At 46.6% G+C, this 18,308-nt stretch overlaps 1 protein-coding gene across 2 annotated transcripts; it reads left to right on the plus strand.

Annotated features, from left to right (window-relative positions):
- The first annotated feature begins 660 nt into the window (after positions 1-660).
- On the plus strand, positions 661-18,279 carry ASXL1 (ASXL transcriptional regulator 1). Of its 2 annotated transcripts, none has more exons than XM_064465569.1 (12): positions 661-797; positions 5,671-5,753; positions 8,621-8,729; positions 9,844-9,964; positions 10,039-10,136; positions 10,479-10,572; positions 10,864-11,016; positions 11,441-11,604; positions 11,696-11,792; positions 12,277-12,382; positions 12,841-13,456; positions 14,200-18,279. In XM_064465569.1, exons 1-12 carry the CDS (start codon positions 738-740, stop codon positions 17,113-17,115), a joined length of 4,617 nt encoding a protein of 1,538 aa, XP_064321639.1. In that variant the 5' UTR covers positions 661-737; the 3' UTR covers positions 17,116-18,279. The 2 variants fall into 2 exon arrangements, with proteins under 2 accessions (XP_064321639.1, XP_064321640.1); XM_064465570.1 differs by lacking the exon at positions 661-797 and adding an exon at positions 5,038-5,202.
- Positions 18,280-18,308: the final 29 nt, after the last annotated feature.

Raw genomic sequence — 18,308 nt, forward strand, 5'->3', positions numbered from 1 at the left:
GAGCGGCGAGAGGCCGCGTCCGCCGGGCCAGCCGGCCGGGGGCCGACGTCTTCTCTCCCCTCGGTCCCGCGCCGCAGCCGACGGCAGGGGTCCGGCCGCGGGACCCGGAGCCCGACCCGCCAGGGTCGAGGACACCGGGCGCACAGTGGCCTCCCTCTCCGAGTCCGGGCGGTGCCGGAGGGGGGCGGGGGGAGACAAGGAACCCCGTTGCCATGAGGCGGGGGCCGAGGGCTGCGGCTGCTCCCGGCATGCGGCGCGGCGCGCGCAGCGCCCGCCGGGAGCTGTAGTCCGCCCGGGGGGGCGGTGCCGCGGCCGAGGCTGCGGCGGGGACTACAACTCCCGGCAGCCTTTGCGCTTTGTTTTCCTTCAAACTGGGCCCAGTCTCGGAGCGCGCCTCCCGGCGCCCGGCCCCGCCCCTTCGGTCGCGGCGCGCGGGTCCCGACGTGTCCCACCGCGGCCACCGTTGTCGAGCCCCGCCCCCTCCCCCCCGCTCCCAGCCCTTTGACCCCGTTGTTATGTCGGGCCCGAGCCGCCGCCGCCGCCGCCTCCCGTAACGCCCGGAGCCGCCCCCGCCTCGTGCCCCACCCGCCCCGCCCCGCGCACCCGCCGCCCGCGCGCCCGCCCGCCCGCCCGCCCCGCCCCCCCCCCCCCCCCCCCGCCGCCGCCCGCCCGCCCGCCAGCCCGCGCGCCGCCCGCCCGACTAACGGTCCGTGCCCGCCGCCCCGCGCGGGAGGAGGATGAAGGAGATGAAGCAGCGGAGGAAGAAGGAGCGCACGTGGGCCGAGGCCGCCCGCCTGGTGAGGAGGAGGCGGCGGGGCCGGGAGGGGGGGCGCGGCGGGCGCGGCCGGCCCGGCGCGGAGGGCCTGGGGCGGGCCCCGGAGAGGGGGCGCGGGGGCTCCAACCGTCCCCGTGGGGTCTCCCCCGACTGGGGGCTCCGCTCGCCGCCGGGCCCGGCCGCTCCTCGAGTAACGGGGCCGGCGGCGCCGCCCGCGGCGAGGCTGGGGAGCAGGGCGCGAACCCGGGGACCGGGTCTCCCTCGGGGCGGGGGCGGTGTCGCCGGCGCCCCCCGTGTCCCGCGGCCGGTGTCTCCTCCCCGGTTGTTGTCCTTCTTGAGCCGTGTGGGAAGAAGAGTCCCTGGGGGTGGGGAGGAGGCCCGAGGCGGTGGGAGCGCAGCCCCTGGCCCGCCGAGGGGGGCTGTGGGACGAACTGCTAGGGGTGCCGGGGCCGCTGGCCCCCTCCCGCCGGGGCGGGCTCCCGGGGAGGTGCCATCCCGCAGCCGTGGCGGTTCGGGAGTTGCCGCCTGGGTTGTTGCCTGCAGCCCGGGATGGACAGGGCTGGGGCCGCTCTCCGGGTGAGAACGGTTCGGTTTTTTCCTTTCAGATGACTTAAGGGTGAGCGGGAGGAACCGGAGTCTCTGGAGAGAGGCCTGGCCTGAAGCCTAGGCAGTGTTGCTGTAAAAAGTTTCTGGTTTAATTACTGAGGCTGCAGGTTTCTTCCGTGCACCAACGGTGCCCAAAACGGTGATGGTGTGAGCAGCATGCATTTGGCTGCCCGTGCCAGTGTCAGTACCGAGCCTCAGGGCTAGCAGCACCACAGTCAGACATTGTTTTGTCACTTTTGTGTTGCTGCGGGTATGTCTTAGTCTCTTTGTCTTTGCGGATCCGCTTGTTGAAGGCTTAAACTTCCAAACCCAAGTTGGCTTTGATAGTGTTTGTGTAGGTCTCTTGGAACAGAACGCTGCTGCTGTTTGACCATTGAGGTAGGAGAAAGGTAATTTCCCTGCATAAAGCATTTAAGCCAAATCTGTCTTCAACCCCATTTATAAACTAGGAAATATAAAAAGGAAAATAACTTCAGCATCTTTCAGGTAGTGACCGTGAACTAGTCAGCAGCTTTACATAAGGGGTAAATCTGGAGGTGTTTAGGCTCATTGCGTGCCCCACAGAGAGCCGATGGCTGCCACTGTCCGCTTCTGCGGCTGGCTAGAAGGAGCTTCGCTCTCTTTGGCCCCTGTCTCTGAGCTGCTCTGTCTCAATGACACGGTGACGCAGATCTGTGCAGGTACAGGAGTGCCAGTACCTGGGGTGAGGGATGATCCGACCGGCCGACGTGAATGGATCTCTGCAGTTTCCTCCCCGTAGCCCTCTCAGCAGTACTCGACTTCTGAGGTTATGGGTGTACTTGCTGCGTAGTATAGGGACATCTGTAGAAATGGATTTACAGGGCTTGAGGGTGTTTTGTTTCCTTGTTTTTTCTTTTGTGTGTGCATTTACTTTGGTTTTGCCTGGCCAGGTTATGTGTTGGAGCACATAAACATTTAAAAGGAACAGCATGTGTGGGTCCAGCTGAGACTCGTGCCTGGTATTGAGGATGTTCAGGATAGGTCTTGGTGCTCCTTCTGAGTAAGATTTGTTTGGCGATCAGAGTGTTTTCTTACTGCTTGCCAAGAGGAAAGCTAATCGGACAAGCATCTGTCTTCCAGCAACTTGCATAATCTTTCGTGTGTAAATTATAATATTTTAGAGCCATGTGACTTTGCTTGAAAAACTGGAAAAGGACATAAGCTGCCCACTGTAGAACTTCACCGCAGGGATCTGGTGGTCTAGTACTTCATTGTGCATTTATCTTCGAGATCCTGGTTCTGTGCACCAATCGCCCATCACTGCAGGTGGCAGGGATGCTTTCCTGGTAGGTGACCTCAGGGCAGAGCCAGTGCTAGGTCACCTTGCACAAAAGTCACCTCATTCAAGTACCCTGAGCTCCCACAGGTGAAAAAAATCAGTATTTATAGGCTGCCCAAAGCAGCACATGAGACTGTGACTCTAAAGCTGTCTAATCTCCTAATGCGTCTCCTCACCCTCATTGTGTGATGAGGAAAGGATCTCTTCACAAACACAGTTCCTCTTGTCTGTCTTTTGTCCAGAACCTCAGACACAGTGGGTGCATGAGATGTCTAATCCTCAACAGCATCTTAGAGCCATTGATGAACCAGAAATAGAACCATCTCATACTAGATTATCCACTTAGAGAGACCTACAGTTGTGTAGCTGCACTTCCAGCTTGCAGGACTGATTGTAAATCCACTAAAAATAGATCTTTATTTAACACTAGTCTTACACATGCTCCCCGTCAAAATGCTTTTAATTTTCTTTTCTGACGCGGACTATTGTATTTTGTATTCCTCTCGATGTTTCTGAGAATCATAGGCAAAAGTGCTTTTCAGTGTTGCTGCTCCTACAGAGCTAATGCTATGCATGTTCCATGAAATAAGCCTTTAAAGATTCATTTGAACACCCAGAGCCATAGGACTATTCAACAAGTGCTGCAAGAGCTAGATGTCTAGTAAATCAACTGGGGGAGTGATATAAACTTCCATAATTAGGGACATAGGAACCCTTGGCTACTAATATTATAAAGGGGGGTGTGTGGATCTTTTGGGGGGTAAGGGGTATCTAACGTTTAAGTTGTAAAGCCCTGATGGAAGGTTGACGTGGCACGAGCAGTGTCGAGTTGGGGAGGGATGGGGGTCCAGTGCTAGAGGTTGGACTGTGGTGGCCAAAGCTTCAGGGTCTTCTCTTCCCCAATTCTTCCACTAAGCAGTCTGTACACTTAATATAGCTGTTGATTGGAAATTGTTCCCCTGAGCATAGATTCTTTTATCTTTATGTAAATGCTCATTCATGCTCAGTTTTAGGCTGTGTTTTTTGCTTGCTGTGTCTGCTGCATGAGAGAGGTTTCATAAGCTGTGAAGAATTTCCTTATTTTTCAGAACAGGCATGTTCCATTTTGTAAATCTTGTGCTCAGCTCGGGGGTGCTGTGTTTCCCCTGTCAGCTGTCTGCTCCCTTTGAGTGAGAGGGGATGACGGTTCATGAGGAAGGCATGGAAATGTTGTAACCTATGAAGGTTTTTTGATTAGTGAAGGAAAAGTGTGATGGAACTGTATTGACTCTGAATTAAAATTATTACTCTCTCTGAATATAGCTTATCACTTTCTTTGATCTTTTCTTTAAACTCCTTGTGTTTTCATTGTGGTTTATCTCAGGTTACGTAGTTCTCAAAGTTCTGTCCCCTACCAGGTTAGCACCACTGGTGCTTATGGTCTTCAAGCATCTGAAAAATACATGTTGGGTGGATATGATTTAAGAAATGCCTTTTATAGCAAAACACAGTTGAAGTGCAGAACTACAGTGACGTGGGTTGGGTTTTTCTTTACCTGCAGAGGTTGGAGATGGTATGGAGATGAAAATGGTGTCTTGCACGACATCTTTTTTGCAAATGTCCTGTTCCTGCTACTCCAGAAGGCAGACTGCAGGCTTTGTGCCTTGCCATGGTGCTGCAGTGACTCAGTTCTGGGTGTTGCTGATATAAATGGGGCATTTGGGTTCCTCCACCAGCTTCTCACACAAGTCAAACTGAAAGAGAACATCGTGTTGCTGACTCCTCTAAAGTGTGGTAACAAATGAAATCAGGATTGTGCATCATTGTGGCCATTATGCTTGGGGAATTTAGACCACAGCTACAATCGAAAAGTTCCCCTGTGAATACCCGTTGCTGCTTTTCTTGGATGTTTGAGGCCATGTCCTGTGCCTATACTGCAGTCTTTTTGCTCAGTCAGACCCAGAGGTCTGTTGAGTTCAGTGTCTTTTGCATTCAGAGAGCAGCGCTGTCTGCTTCAATGGAAGGCGCAGGAGACGGCGCATGTTAGGCAGCTGTAGGGTAATCTGTTCCCAAAGAAACATCGCGGTTTACATCTACTGCAGCTTATTTTTGCTCATTGTTTCCTGTTTATGTGGGTAATCTTCTTATCCACAGAAATGTCCGGTCCTCTTTTTGAATCCCTGAGTTCTTGCTTCCAGACATTTTGGAGCAGTAAGTTCCACAGGCTTTAAAAAAAATACATAATAGCGCCTTTAGTTTTTTGCATGTAAGTGGCAATTCTATTCTTCATATATTATATGAAGGGATGAGTTGTTATTTATTGTATTGCCTTTTTAATATCTGGTTTTACTAATTTTCTTTCAAAGGCAAGTAGTCCAAATCTTATTAGTGTCTCTAGCCATAATTTCTTTTTCCACATCCTTTACTGTTGTTGTTGTCGTTTTCTGAATTCTGTCCTTCTCTGACAAGAATTCTGACTCTTACACGTGGTACCCTTCTTGAGATGGAGTGAAGATGAAATGAATGCAGTAATCCAAGGAAGGTACGCTATTGAATTATCTACAGTAACACTTTTATTAGCAGAAAAAACCTGTATGCTTTATTGAGAGGTAGGAAGGTATATGGCAGGGATAACATTTTACATCGTAAAAGGTTGCTAACCACTGTACAGTTTTGAAGGTTGTATGTGGCAGCAACTCGGTCTAAAGTATATTGAAGTCTGTGGTAAAGCTTCCACTGGTTTCATGCTGTGGGGTCAAGGCCAAATTCTGCTGCTTTTTCTCTCCCTCATGTTTGTATTTCAGTTAATTAGGAACCAGATTGAGATAAGCCTTTTGTGATGCTTACGGTGATCTAATCTCGAGGTAGCCTGAAATTTTTAGTGTATGTCTTTTGCAGGTGAATAAAGTTTGCCGAGGCATATTATTGGATCTGGATTGCAGCTTATGGAATAGCTCTGTGAATGCAGAAGCAAATTCTGTAATGACATGTGGTCTTCCTGTCTTTTCAGGTGCTGGAAAATTACTCTGATGCTCCTATGACCCCAAAACAGATTCTGCAGGTCATAGAGGCTGAAGGACTAAAGGAAATGAGGTTAGTATTGATGATCTTGTCTAAAACATAGTGTGGAGCATGGGGGAGCCTGCGTATGAAGCCTGTGTTGCTTCATGCAATTCTGTCTCATCCCCAGCCCACTTTTCTTCCTTTTTTTCCTTTTTCTAGCATGGTGATTTCAGATGACAGTATAGACATTTATATACAGGTTGTAGGTGTTTTTTTTTTTCTTTGACACTAACTGGAAGCTGTTCTTCAATCTTTTTGGTAACGTACAGAGTCCCCTTCATCCATCTATTATAAAATATATGCCTATTGCAGGTCAGACTCCTGCATCGTGTTGTGCTTCCCAATTACTTGTATGGTTCACTCATAAGTAGATCCCAGTAGTTTCTGTTATTGTGACTCTAGTTTGAGAACAGTTTAAGTTTTGTCTCCTCTGATGATTAATTTCTAGTGCAGATGTTATGTTTTAGGATACTCAAAAAAGAGTCGTCTTTATTTTGTATTACTGTACGGGCTTCTGCTCAGATTTTTGAGCACTGTGATAGTGCAACTCAAGCTGTTGTAGCTCTTGACGTTGTACAGAGGAGATGCCCATCTCAACATGGGTTTCATTTGGAAAAGAACCTGATATGGAGCCACGGAAACGACAGGAGTGGGAGACTGTTTTCCTTGGTTAAGTTCCTGTGAGCTTCCATCTGTTTCTGTGACAGTAGTAGAAGAGAAAGAGTGTCTTGCAGATCGAAGAAAGTAGGTAACCGTGATAGACCAAAAGCCTCAGTCGGTGCTGCCTCGCAAAAAAGGAAAGTTTGACTACCAGAGACAGAAAAAGCAGTCTCTTTTGGCTGCTGCCCATTGGTTGACTTCTGGGGAATCCAGATGCGTGGACTGTTTCTAGTCTTGCTTCCCCTTTACCTTGATTCTGTGGACTGTTTTCCACTGTGGCATTTGGATTTCCTGAACCTCTACTTTACCCAGCTACAGAAGGTAAACTAATTTCTTCTGGGACCTAAAAACTTAAAATGTTAGCTTGTTTCTGCTCCTTATTTGTGTCTGAAATCAGGAAACAGCTGGGATGGTTTGAATAGTGAAAATTGGTGATGCATACAGGGGTGTTGTGTGTAGGAGTTGCCATTGTTTGGAGAGGGACGATGCTGGCGTGTGTTGCTGCATCGACACTGGAGCTGTTAGAACGCCCACCTGCCACTGGCAATCCTTGCCAAGGAGATCTTCGGTGGTTGGGTATGGGTGGTGGTTTCACAGCTCTGAGTAGAATTCAGACAGGCTTTTAATGAGGATCTTCATATAGCTTTGTTTTAATCAATACCCTGCACCTTTCATACATCAGTCCTTTTACTTAAGCAGATAGTTGAAGATCTATGTCCATAGGCTGTCCTCTGCGAAAGGTAGTAGCAGGTCTCTTTTCATGCACATAAATTATCTTGGTGCTCTCCCAGTTTTGACAAGTGACCTGTCACAGTACCTAACTAAAGACCAGACTTTGGAGCATTTGTCAAGTTAAATCCCACGGAGCTAAATTGTTCCTTTAAAGGTTGATGTTTTTCCCTTGGGATATCTGCTTTTCCTTCCCCTGTCATTAATTCTCTGCTTTAAGAAAAGACTGTTTTCTCCAGAGCGTAATTGTTCACAGAATAAAGGCAGAGATCCTGCCTAGCTACATATGCAGCGGACTTTGCTGGTACTTGTATAGAAGCTCTTCCTGAAACTCCATTTCCTGAAGGAAATAGCTTGGTGGCTCAAGATGTTTTTCCCCTTTGAATCAATACTGAGCCAGAGTTCCCTCGTTTGGGGATCACATTGGTCTGTTGGGAGGGCTGTGTTCCTTATGGGTGGCATTAGTGGTCCTGCACGGCTGATGTTCAAACAAGGACACTTGGGCCCAGCATTGAGTTCTGGCTCCTAGGAGAGTGTTAATTGTTTGCTTTTTTTCTCAATTCAGGGAAAACTATTTGTTTTGCCATTCTGAGGAAGCGTGCTCTGTGGCTGGTTAGCATGCTTGGAGTGTCTGTTCTACACAGAAGGGAAAACACTGTCTAACAGGACAGAAGGCTGGAAATTTTTTTCATAGTATCTAAAAGCGATACAGGGTAATTTTGTCTGTTGCTAAGGCTTGTGAAGAAGTGTCCAAAAAACAAACATGTTCAGGATGGAAACAGAAAGTGTTCTAAGTTTTCAATCTGAGAATTATTTTCTCTGAAGTGTTTTGTCTCAATCCAGTTTTCAGTTTCATTTTTAATAATAATGAAATCGATACTGCTTTAATGTCTCTTCCAGGTAACTTTCTGGCTGCACATGTGTGACTTATTGGAAAACATGAGATTATGTGGCACAGAAGTTCCATCAGTGTGAGCGTAGGATGGTTGCTTTAACCAGGGAGTCACGTAGGATTTGACACAAATTAGTGCATCAGACCTTTTATATCTAACTCTGCTAGTGCAGTTTTGTCTGTGACACGCTAGGAAATATGTTCCAGAAACGTATATGTACAATTTATGCTGGTTTTGTTTGTCTTTCCACTGCCGAATAAATCCAGGTTTTTTGTAAAATCAATCCAACTCTGAAAGTTTCAAGCAGATAAAGGGAGAAAACAGGTAATAAAAGTTAGAAACATCTAAAAATGGCTGAAAGAAACTTTAAATTTGGCATAACACTTCCTGGTTTTTGCCAGTTGCTTGACTGGGATGTGTTGAGGCTGATGTACAGGTCAAAACGGAAAACAGTAATACTGTTCTGACTGAAGTGCCCATCCCATAGAGTTAATAAGAGTCATCTCTGTTCCCCTCAGTCAGCTAAATGATGCCCATTTAAACAGATCTTTCAGGCTGTTTTCCTGATAAGGCCATTTCTTAAAACATACTCTTTTCTTTCTTTTTCTGTTTCAGTGGTACTTCGCCCCTAGCCTGCCTCAATGCCATGCTCCATTCCAATTCAAGGGGAGGTGATGGACTCTTTTACAAACTGCCTGGACGCATCAGCCTTTTCACGCTCAAGGTAAATGCTGAGTTCCGGCTCTCAGCTGAGGGCCGAGGTGCAAGTTCTGCTTGTTATGCATCGCTGAGCGTTAAACTGTCACTGAGCACCACTGAATGTGCTGCCTGTGAGATGGTCATGTGAAAGAGCGTCTGGAATTCATTATTTCATTAGAACTTGTACCTTTCAGATATACTCAGTCATATTTGATAAACTCCTTTCAAAAATTCCTTTTATTTCTTGAATTATGCAAGCAAGGTAAATCCTGTTAGGATGGTGTCCAACTCGGGTGGCCACTTATCGAAACAGCCCCATTCACTTCTTTTCTACCAGCCACAAGGAAACACAGCCAACCAATAAATTAGATTGGTGGGAGTGCTTGTAGCTACAAGTAAAATCTTGATAGGAAAATGTATATTCATTCTTCTGGTTGTTTGTTTTGTGCTCCACTGTATGCTGTGTATTTTTAGCATCACCATTTTCCTCAGATCTCGAGGTCTCTCTGGAATGTTTTTTATTTTTAGTCTGTTGTCCCAGTAATCTTAAATGTTGAAAATATTTCTGGTTTTAGGCTTTTCTTTTGCACTGTTTTGTCCTGTTAGTTTCCCTGATAAATATCAGTTTGATAGACAACACGTATCCCAGCTATTTCATTTGTGTCTTTTTTCTGCTGTCAGAGAATTTTGTTGAATTGCCATATTTTGCTGAAAATAGATGACACTGAAATGACTTTGATTATACAAGTAGTAAATACATCTCCTAAGCTTACTGTCTTAGTATTTGGCTACTCTAACGCTACCCATTCTTTCATAATGAGAATAAGATACTTCTCTTTAATATAAACTGCTTGCTTGCAGAAAATTGTGGCGAATTATTAACCTTACATATTTTGGGTATGTTTGAGTTACTCATCTAGGAGGTGTCTGTAAAGTGTGCTAATAGTTTAGATGACTTCTGTTCCACTATGACCCCAAATACACTTTAAAATATCTTTCTGCATCAAGGATTAAAATGGGGAAGATGAAAAAAATTAAGCTTAAAAACTATATCCACTAAACCGTCTGCTCCCATTGGTTTAAGCCATAGTGGTTGGGAGGGAGGACTGTGGCCATCCTAGTTCTGTTTGCCCATTTAGAAGGACGCCTTGCAGTGGTCTCGGAATCTGTCGGTGCCAGAAGGGGAGGAGCTGGAGGATACAGCAGATGCAGAAAGTTGCGAGTCCAATGAAGCAAGCACTGTGAGTGGTGATAATGATGGTAAGTGTCTAATGACATTAATCTTAAACTATAGGATCTACTTCTGTGTCTGACTGAGTGCCCATCTCTTTCAGTGTCTCTTGACGAAACCTCCTCTAATGCCTCGTGTTCCACTGAATCTCAGAGCAAGGGACACACTACTACCCGGGAGAGCTACAGAACTGCCTCCCAGGTAGGAAAAAGTGGGACTAATGGGAAGCATGAAGCTTCTTAGAGAGGAGCTTTCATTACTACATGATAGTTGGGTGAGCATGACAGGGACCAGTTGTGCACAGGTGCCTCAGAGTTAGGGGTCTGTCTCCTTAGGTAGAGAGTTTGCAGCATGGGGAGGGATCATATACAAGGCGGTAATTTTGAATTTTCTGCTATTCATAAATGTAATGGCACCTGAATATTTACCTAGGGAGCTAGGTAGTTTCTTCAACTGGGAAACATGCTGCTTAGAAGCTTATTTTACCTCTCCATAATGTCTTTGTTCCTTTGCTTTGTTTTTTGGTTTCTTTCTGGACTGCAGACAACCAAACAGAAGAAAAAGACTGGTGTAATGCTGCCACGCGTCGTCTTAACACCACTGAAAGTAAATGGGGCACACATGGAGTCTGCCTCCGGTGAGCATTGCTTTTGTTGTGGTGGTTTTCTGATGACTGCATCACTAGCTTTTAATCAGTTGTCCCTAGTTACCTATAACTTTGCCTGAGGACTTCTTTAACACTTGGTGAGAATGCATGTGACTGTGGAGAGTTGTGTATATGGCTAACTCCATCAAAATAGTTGGTAACTGGGCACTACTCTGTAAGAGTGGATCTGTTATTAGCAGATAATTCTTGTATGTTAAGCCACTCTCCAAGTTGGGCTTCTGCTGTGTTTTGCCTATTTTTATGAAACTGTTTTGCTTTTAGGCTTCACGGGAAGGCACGCTGATGGGGAGAGCAGTAGCACATCCAGCAGCAGCAGCAGCTCTTTGGCCCTGTGCAAAGCCACCTTGCGTAGTAGAACAGAAATAAACAGGGATCCTCCGCAGCTTCTGAGAGGTATCCGAAAGCCCACAGCTGGTAGGTGCTTCTAGTTAAAGTTAGAAGAGTAATTGGCCATAAAAGCATACAATGTTGAAGTCTCTGTATATCTGACAGAACACCACAGTTCTCTTCCTTCAGAAGGCCTATGATGATTTTAAGGTTTGCAAGCCGGACCTTCCTCCTCGAACGTTAGTGAGACAGTTGTTTAAAAATTTGCCTACACTGAAGAGCAGCATCTAGAATTGTACCTGCATGTGACAGAAGTGTGACCTTATATCAAAATTGCAGATGCACATCTATTAGTGTGTTTGAGAGTCTTTCTTCATACTGGAATACTACAGTTTTTTCTCATATATCTTGCTCCTTTTGCTGTAGTAGTTTGACATGAATTTCTTGTCCATAATGCTGAAATACTTTTATACAACAATGTTTATATTATTTGCCTGTCCCTAAACCACAGGGCAAATGAAACGAAACAGGGGTGAGGATATTGACTTTGAAACACCTGGTTCCATTCTTGTCAATACAAACCTGCGAGCTCTGATAAACTCCAGAACCTTTAATGCGCTCCCGTCACACTTTCAGCAGCAGCTTCTTTACCTCCTTCCAGAAGTTGATAGACAGGTATGAGGGTGCAGCCTTTGGGTGTTTTCCATTCACTGCATCGCCTCTTGGTTGCAAACAGCTGCAGCAAATGTTTTCTTTGTCCCATTAGGTTGGGGCTGATGGGCTGATGCGTCTCAGTGGCAGTGCTCTGAATAATGAGTTCTTCACCCATGCTGCACAGAGCTGGAGAGAACGACTAGCTGATGGTGAGTAGGTTTGCTTTCCCAAATGGTTGGAGAATAGATACTCATGGGAGCTTTTTTGTTTTCTTTTACAGTTAATGAAGGGGAATTTAGTCCAGCTTTGCAGGGAGTCTGGCAATGTTGCCCCAAGCTTTTTTCCTTTTTCTTTTTTTCCTTTTTAAAATCAAAGATGTGTTTTCCTTTGGTGCCATGGGACCCTCCAAATGCAGTGGTGGAGGTGTAAAGTAGTGCCAGACTTACCTTTCCTTAAATGGTGGCCTGTGTCTGGTAAAACATGACTCTCTTTTCAGGCTTGCTTGAGGCTGTGTGACCATTGTCCTTAAGGAGTTGCAGGCAGCATGTGGATCCATAGTAGGGTGGAGAGCAGGGTGACAACAGAAAATCTGTCCTTCGTGCATATAGCTACTGAACTGTTAAAGCACAGAAGGTTGCATTTGCAGAATTAGGTCTGTTTGGAACTGCATTTCAGTCTCTTCCTTCCATGTAGGTGAATTCACCCATGAGATGCAAGTTCGAATTCGGCAGGAGATGGAAAAGGAAAAGAGAGTGGAGCAATGGAAAGAGAAGTTCTTTGAGGACTACTATGGACAAAAGTGAGAAATTTTACCTGATGTATCCTGTTTTATCTGTGTTTGTGCAGGTGGCAGAGTGTGTTTCTGCTTGTGGATACCTGAGAAGATGCAGCATAAACTCATTTAAAAAAAATGCAGGTCAGACTGTTGCTCCAGGGAAATCCTTAGTGGAATTGGCTGGATCACAGCAGAATTTTGTAGCCGGTATATTTTGTTTCCAAGACAAGTCAATATTACTAATTTTCCATCACAAATCTTTACATTTTCTGATTTTTCTCATTCCCTGTGATAGTAATGTGGGATAGCAAATGTATAGGTTATCTCATTGCAGACTGACTTGATGAGGTTTTGGTGAGTCTCTGCTTTGTAATCTGTATGTTACTATGCATAGTGGTGACAGCAGAGCTGTAAGTAAAAGATGAAATGCTTAAATTAGGATGGGCTTTAGGTTTTTGCTAGTTTTTATGTTTGCCTTGTAGGTTGGGCTTGACCCAAGAAGAATCCCAGGAGCAGAATTCAGTGCAAGAAGATGCTGAGAACAGGACAGGACTGTCTGTTAAGGGAGAAGCAAGACTGCCACGCAGTCCTTCTACACGGCAGAGAGATGGGCACTTCAAGAAACGCTCCCGGGCTGACCTGCGATGCAGAGCCAGGAGGAGCCTGTACAAATTGCGTGAACCTGAACAAACTGAGGCTTCCAAAGAGACTGCTTCTGTGGGACCGGATTCCTCTCTTCATAAAGAGGCAAAGCCTGAGACAGACCTGAAGAAAGACGATCTGACGAGCCCTTCGGCTGCAGTACTGAAGCCAGAGTGTTCAGAGTTGCACCTCTCTCCAGAGACTTCCAAATTACACAGTAAATCGGAAGATCTGTCACTGGCAGCTGCAAACAGAATTCCCAGTTTGCCCCAGGAGAGCCCTGCTCGGGATTCCAAGGACCAGAAGAGGAAATGCTTTGAGGAGGCTGCCTCTGCATCCTTCCCCGAAAAGAAGCCCCGGCTTGAAGATCGTCAGTCCTTTCGTAACACAATTGAAAGTGTTCACCCAGAAAAGCCACAGCCTACTAAAGAGGAGCCAAAAGTCCCACCCATCCGGGTAGGAAAGAGAATTATAACTGCTTGGTATCTTAGGGCTGTCATGCTCAGTAGCATCAAAACATTATTAAAATGTCAAGTGTTCTCATCTTAAGAGAAGAAATGGAAGGGTTTCCTTGGTAGAGCTGGCTAAGTGGCTCTGATTACCACAGTTTTTACTTCCTATCTTATTTAGACAGGCAAAGAATGAAAAGTCATTCCAAGGTCTTTGCACAAGAGGACAGGATAACCTTGACTTACTCTGTTAGTTGCATTTCTGTGGATACAGAAATCACTTTTCCTGAAACTAGCTGACTTGTTGCAAAAGAGACCTTCAAATCATATTCTTTATCCCATGTAGTTTCTGCCCAAAAGGAAAGGAACTGAGAATCTTAGTATTCCTTCTGACTTCTCCCATTTTCACCAGAGTTATCCATCTTGTTAGCTTCAGGGTAATCATCCTGATGTAAAGACTGTTTTGAGTGCTGAAGACCAGAACATGAATCACTCATTTCGTATTTGTCTACTGGCTCTGCTAAAACAATGTTAATATTAAGTGAACTTTATATATCACATGACAGAGCACATAAGCAGAGGCTACGGGGAGCATGCTACTTCTCTGCCAAAGTCAGTTTTTGAGTTGGAATTTTAAATTTTCGTTGAATTCTTGTGAGAAGAACTGTGATGAACAGGTGCTAATAAAATGCATTTCACTGTCTGAAAACGGTCAAGTGTTAGAACTAATTCCTTTTCCCTTTCTTTCAGATTCAACTTTCACGTATTAAACCACCCTGGGTGGTTAAAGGTCAGCCCACTTACCAGATATGCCCCAGGATCATCCCCAACACGGAGCCCTCCAGCCGGGGCAGGACTGGAGCCAGAACACTCGCAGACATTAAAGCCCGTGCTTTGCAAGCCCGAGCCCAGCGAGAAGCTGCTACAGCTGCCATTGGAGGTGGGGGCGGCCCAGGTGGAGGGAGAAGCACTGATGAAGGAGGTGGCGGAGGAGAATCCAGCAGCCATACAGAGCACAGGAGATCAAAGAGAACTCATGGAAAGCGTTCGTCAGATCTACAACGAACACAACTACTGTCGTCTCTCCATCTGAATGGAGAAAATGCTAACTCCGAGGTGGCGGCTCAGGAGGCTGACACAAATTCCTTCCTCTCTTCAAGACAAGACCCCTTATCCTCAAAGAGTGAGGGAAGTGACACTGCAGGTGCTAGCTCAGGGGAAGCTCAACCTGGTGATGGTTCATCTAGGAGGCAGCTCTGTGATGCTTTGACCGGGTCATCCTTAGACAATGCGAGTTCTGAGAGGCAGGAGGAAAGCCCTGAGCAGCTCCTCTGTGACCCAAGGACCGAAACCCCACCTTGTGTTGCATCACAGGAGAGGCAAAGTACAAAGCTGAAATGTGTGGTTCCTCCTGTAAATGGTCTGTCATGTTCTCAGGTGCAGGGAGCTGTGATCAGTCCTACGGGAGACAGGGTTGTGTCAGAACTCAAAGGTGTTAGTGCTCCCACCGTACAGCTGGATTATCATTCTGACATAAAGGAAAATTCCTCCAGTCGTCCTGCTCTTCTGCCAGAATTGTCATCGGGCGGTAAAGAATGCCATGAGCCAGAAATGGTGTCTAGATTTAGATTTAATGGCTCTGAAACATTTGTGGAAAAATGTGTTGTTGACAGTGATAACTCAAAAACAGTGACTACTGGAGTGGAGAAAGCAGTCCCTGCACTGTGTAACTTTTCACACCTGCAGGCAGAGAAAGTAAGTGATGGCAAACCAAGTAATGAAGAACAGAATACAGAGTCTCTGGTGAAGCCCTCTTTACACGATGACTTTATTTCTCAGAATAGGATAGATACCTCTGAAAAACTTCTGCAGCTGAGGGAGAGGTGCCCCAGAACAGAACCAGAAAATGTATGTCAGCCACTGAGGGAGACTCAAGAGTTCAAGACAAATGGAGATGATGAAATACAGAGTACGCACAGTGGAACAACAGATACTGCTTCAGATTTTGAAGGTGATGTAGCTGATGAGAATCTAGAGATGGATATATGCTTCAGGAGTGTCAACTGTAAGGAGATGGCTGGGAAAGACTCATCCTGTCACAGCAGCACTGAGAAATGTGGTAGGATTAGATCAAAATCATCTGTGGAAACAGATAGTCTGGCCTGTGTGGTGGACTTCCCTGCAGTTGCAGTGATGAGCAGTGCACCTCCATCTCAGAGGTGGGGACCACGTGCACCATTGCCCCAGAAAACTGAGCAGCCGACAGGCTCTGCTCGACCCGTGTCCTCTGTTGAAACCAACAACCCTTTGGTGATGCAGCTGCTTAAGGGGAGCCTTCCACTGGAAGAAGTTCTCCCAGTATCTCACACCAGCATCCAGCTGGAAGTTACACAGCCACTGCTGGACAAGCAGTCAGGAGGCCTCTCGCTGCAAATGGAGAGAGGTAGCAGTTGCTATTTTGGCAAAGAATCTTCTCCAGATGTAGGAATAAAGATGAGTGCCCTAAGCAGGAGTGATGACTTCCACTCAATGAGATCTTCCATAGATCCCCAGGAGAAGTGTGGGTTGGGGGCAGCATTGCCTAGAGCAGAGGATGCAGAGGATCAGTCTGTTCCGGAAAAACATTCCAAAGTTGGCCTGACTTCAAGCTGCCAAGACCAACTGGCAAATGTGGCAAGTGCCTCTCAGAAGCCTGAAGATATGGGCCCTCGGGAAAGAACGTGTTCTTCCTGTAGCTTTGAGGAGCAAAAGGAGTTGCCCAAGGTCCAGCGGGTGCCACAGCACAACCCATTAACAAGTGTCATCACAAATAACAGTCCAGAGAAGGTGAAAGCCTCCACAGAGCCTCGGTTTTTATCTCCAACTGTAACTTCTCTTGTTCCAAATCAGACAGGGGGTACATTGGCCAATAAAAAATATGATGGAGTTCAAGGCAAAAAACTCTTTGGTTCTGGTTTTCCTTGCAACCCCAGTGTTAGACTGCATCACTCCAGGGCTTTGGATCAAGTTTCAGCCATGGGAACCATGTCCCCCAGCAAACGGATTCCTCTGAACAAGAGCTGTGCATCAGGAGAAGGAATGCCAGCTGCAAGGGAAGAGTGGACTTCAAAGCAGCACACCAATGCCCTGGGAGGAATAAAAAATGAGAATGTATTGGCATGTGGCAGCCCAGCCAAGAGTAACGTGGAGAACCGGAAGGTTGCAGCACAAAGCCCCGTGGAGCTGACTGAGCATTTGCAAAGTGTTCCGCTGGTTATGGACTTGCCATTTTTTAAGTTTTCGAGGGAACAAGGAAAAGGACACAATCACCCTTTGGAGCCTTCTTCCATACCCTCTCAGCTCAATATCAAGCAAGCGTTTTATGGGAAGCTTTCTAAGCTGCAGCTCAATTCCACCAGCTTTAATTATTCATCCAACACTCCAGCTTTTCCCAGAAGTCTCGCTGGAAGCATGATGCAGCTAACCCACAAAGCAAACTTTGCTGCAAACCATAATACGTCCCTTTCTGTGCAGATGTTTGCTGATAGCAGCAGTGTTGACGAGATATCGTTCAAGTGCTCGTGCAGCCTTAAAGCCATGATCATGTGTAAAGGCTGTGGGGCGTTTTGTCACGACGACTGTATAGGACCCTCTAAGCTTTGTGTATTGTGCCTTGTGGTGAGATAATAAATTATGGCCATGGGACAAACTGTATATTCAGTGTGTGTATTTTGATAACGACTGATCCTAAAACCTGTACACAAAATACTATTCTGTTTATAGTAGAAATGCTATTACACTTTGTTTTGGTGAGGAAAGTTGACTTGCCTTCCCACTAAAAGCTACAGTGCAAAACCCTTTCTTGCTCACGGTTACACTCCACCGTCCGGGCTGCGCCCCACTGGAGCCATCCTTCTGCTTAGTGCTATCGTGGAAATACTGACCGTGCTCTGGTACATGTGCCGAGGCTAACACCTGAGGGAGAGGCAGTTTGCTGTGGCAATCCGTGGACCCTCTGTCGAGGAAATCTTTACATCCAAAGGAACTGGAACAGGGTGTTTTCCATTTCAGGGCTGCGCTAGGTGAGGCCCTACAGTCTTCCACTCTCCCCTTCTGCCATCTCCGTTCTTGGTTTGTGTGGGAAGTACCGCTGTACAGTGTAAGCGAAGAGCTGCTCTGCAGGTGACAGTTCCGTACGCTCTTTGGATGCTACAGCAGAACATGGTGCCCAGTAAAGCGCTCTGCAGGTGGCTGTGGAGCCGTACGCAGCTAACTGTACACGGGACAGAGCCAACTTGGAGGATGCAAGAAGAGGAAAAAAAAAAAAAGTGGCAGGTGCCAACTGAATGCCTTCTGCTGGTCGGCAGGAAGACGTGTGGCCCAGGGAACTGTGTGCCTGGCTGAACTCTTGGACCAGCTGATGTGACTGGTGCTTTGGGCTGACTTGCCATAAACTAGTGTAAAACGTTGGAGGTTCCTAGAAGCTCATTTGTGCGGGCAGCAACCTCTGCGTTGCAGCCCTGCGGCGAGGACCTTAACACGACAGCATCTGACCAGTTGCAAGTGTCTAGCTGTGCATCTGTGTGGCGACCATCTAACATTTAAAGCGGTGTTTTTTCCTTTTTTTTAATATTTTCATTCTTGGATGTATAAAGTGAATTATTTGCCTCCTGTAAGTATCCTCTATGCATCTGTTTGATCATGTATTTATATGTTGTACACAGTACTGGCCAACTCTGTAAATGGATGTAATGTACATAGAACATAAAGGGTTCTTTTTTTTTTTTTTTCCTTGGATTTTCAGGCTCTACAGCAGTATTGCATTAAAGTGGTGTTAGTTATTAATCTGCATCTGTAGTCAGAGCCACTGTATTCTGTCT

This window comes from Phalacrocorax carbo, chromosome 14 (genome assembly GCF_963921805.1).
Source record: "Phalacrocorax carbo chromosome 14, bPhaCar2.1, whole genome shotgun sequence".
NCBI lineage: Eukaryota > Metazoa > Chordata > Aves > Suliformes > Phalacrocoracidae > Phalacrocorax > Phalacrocorax carbo.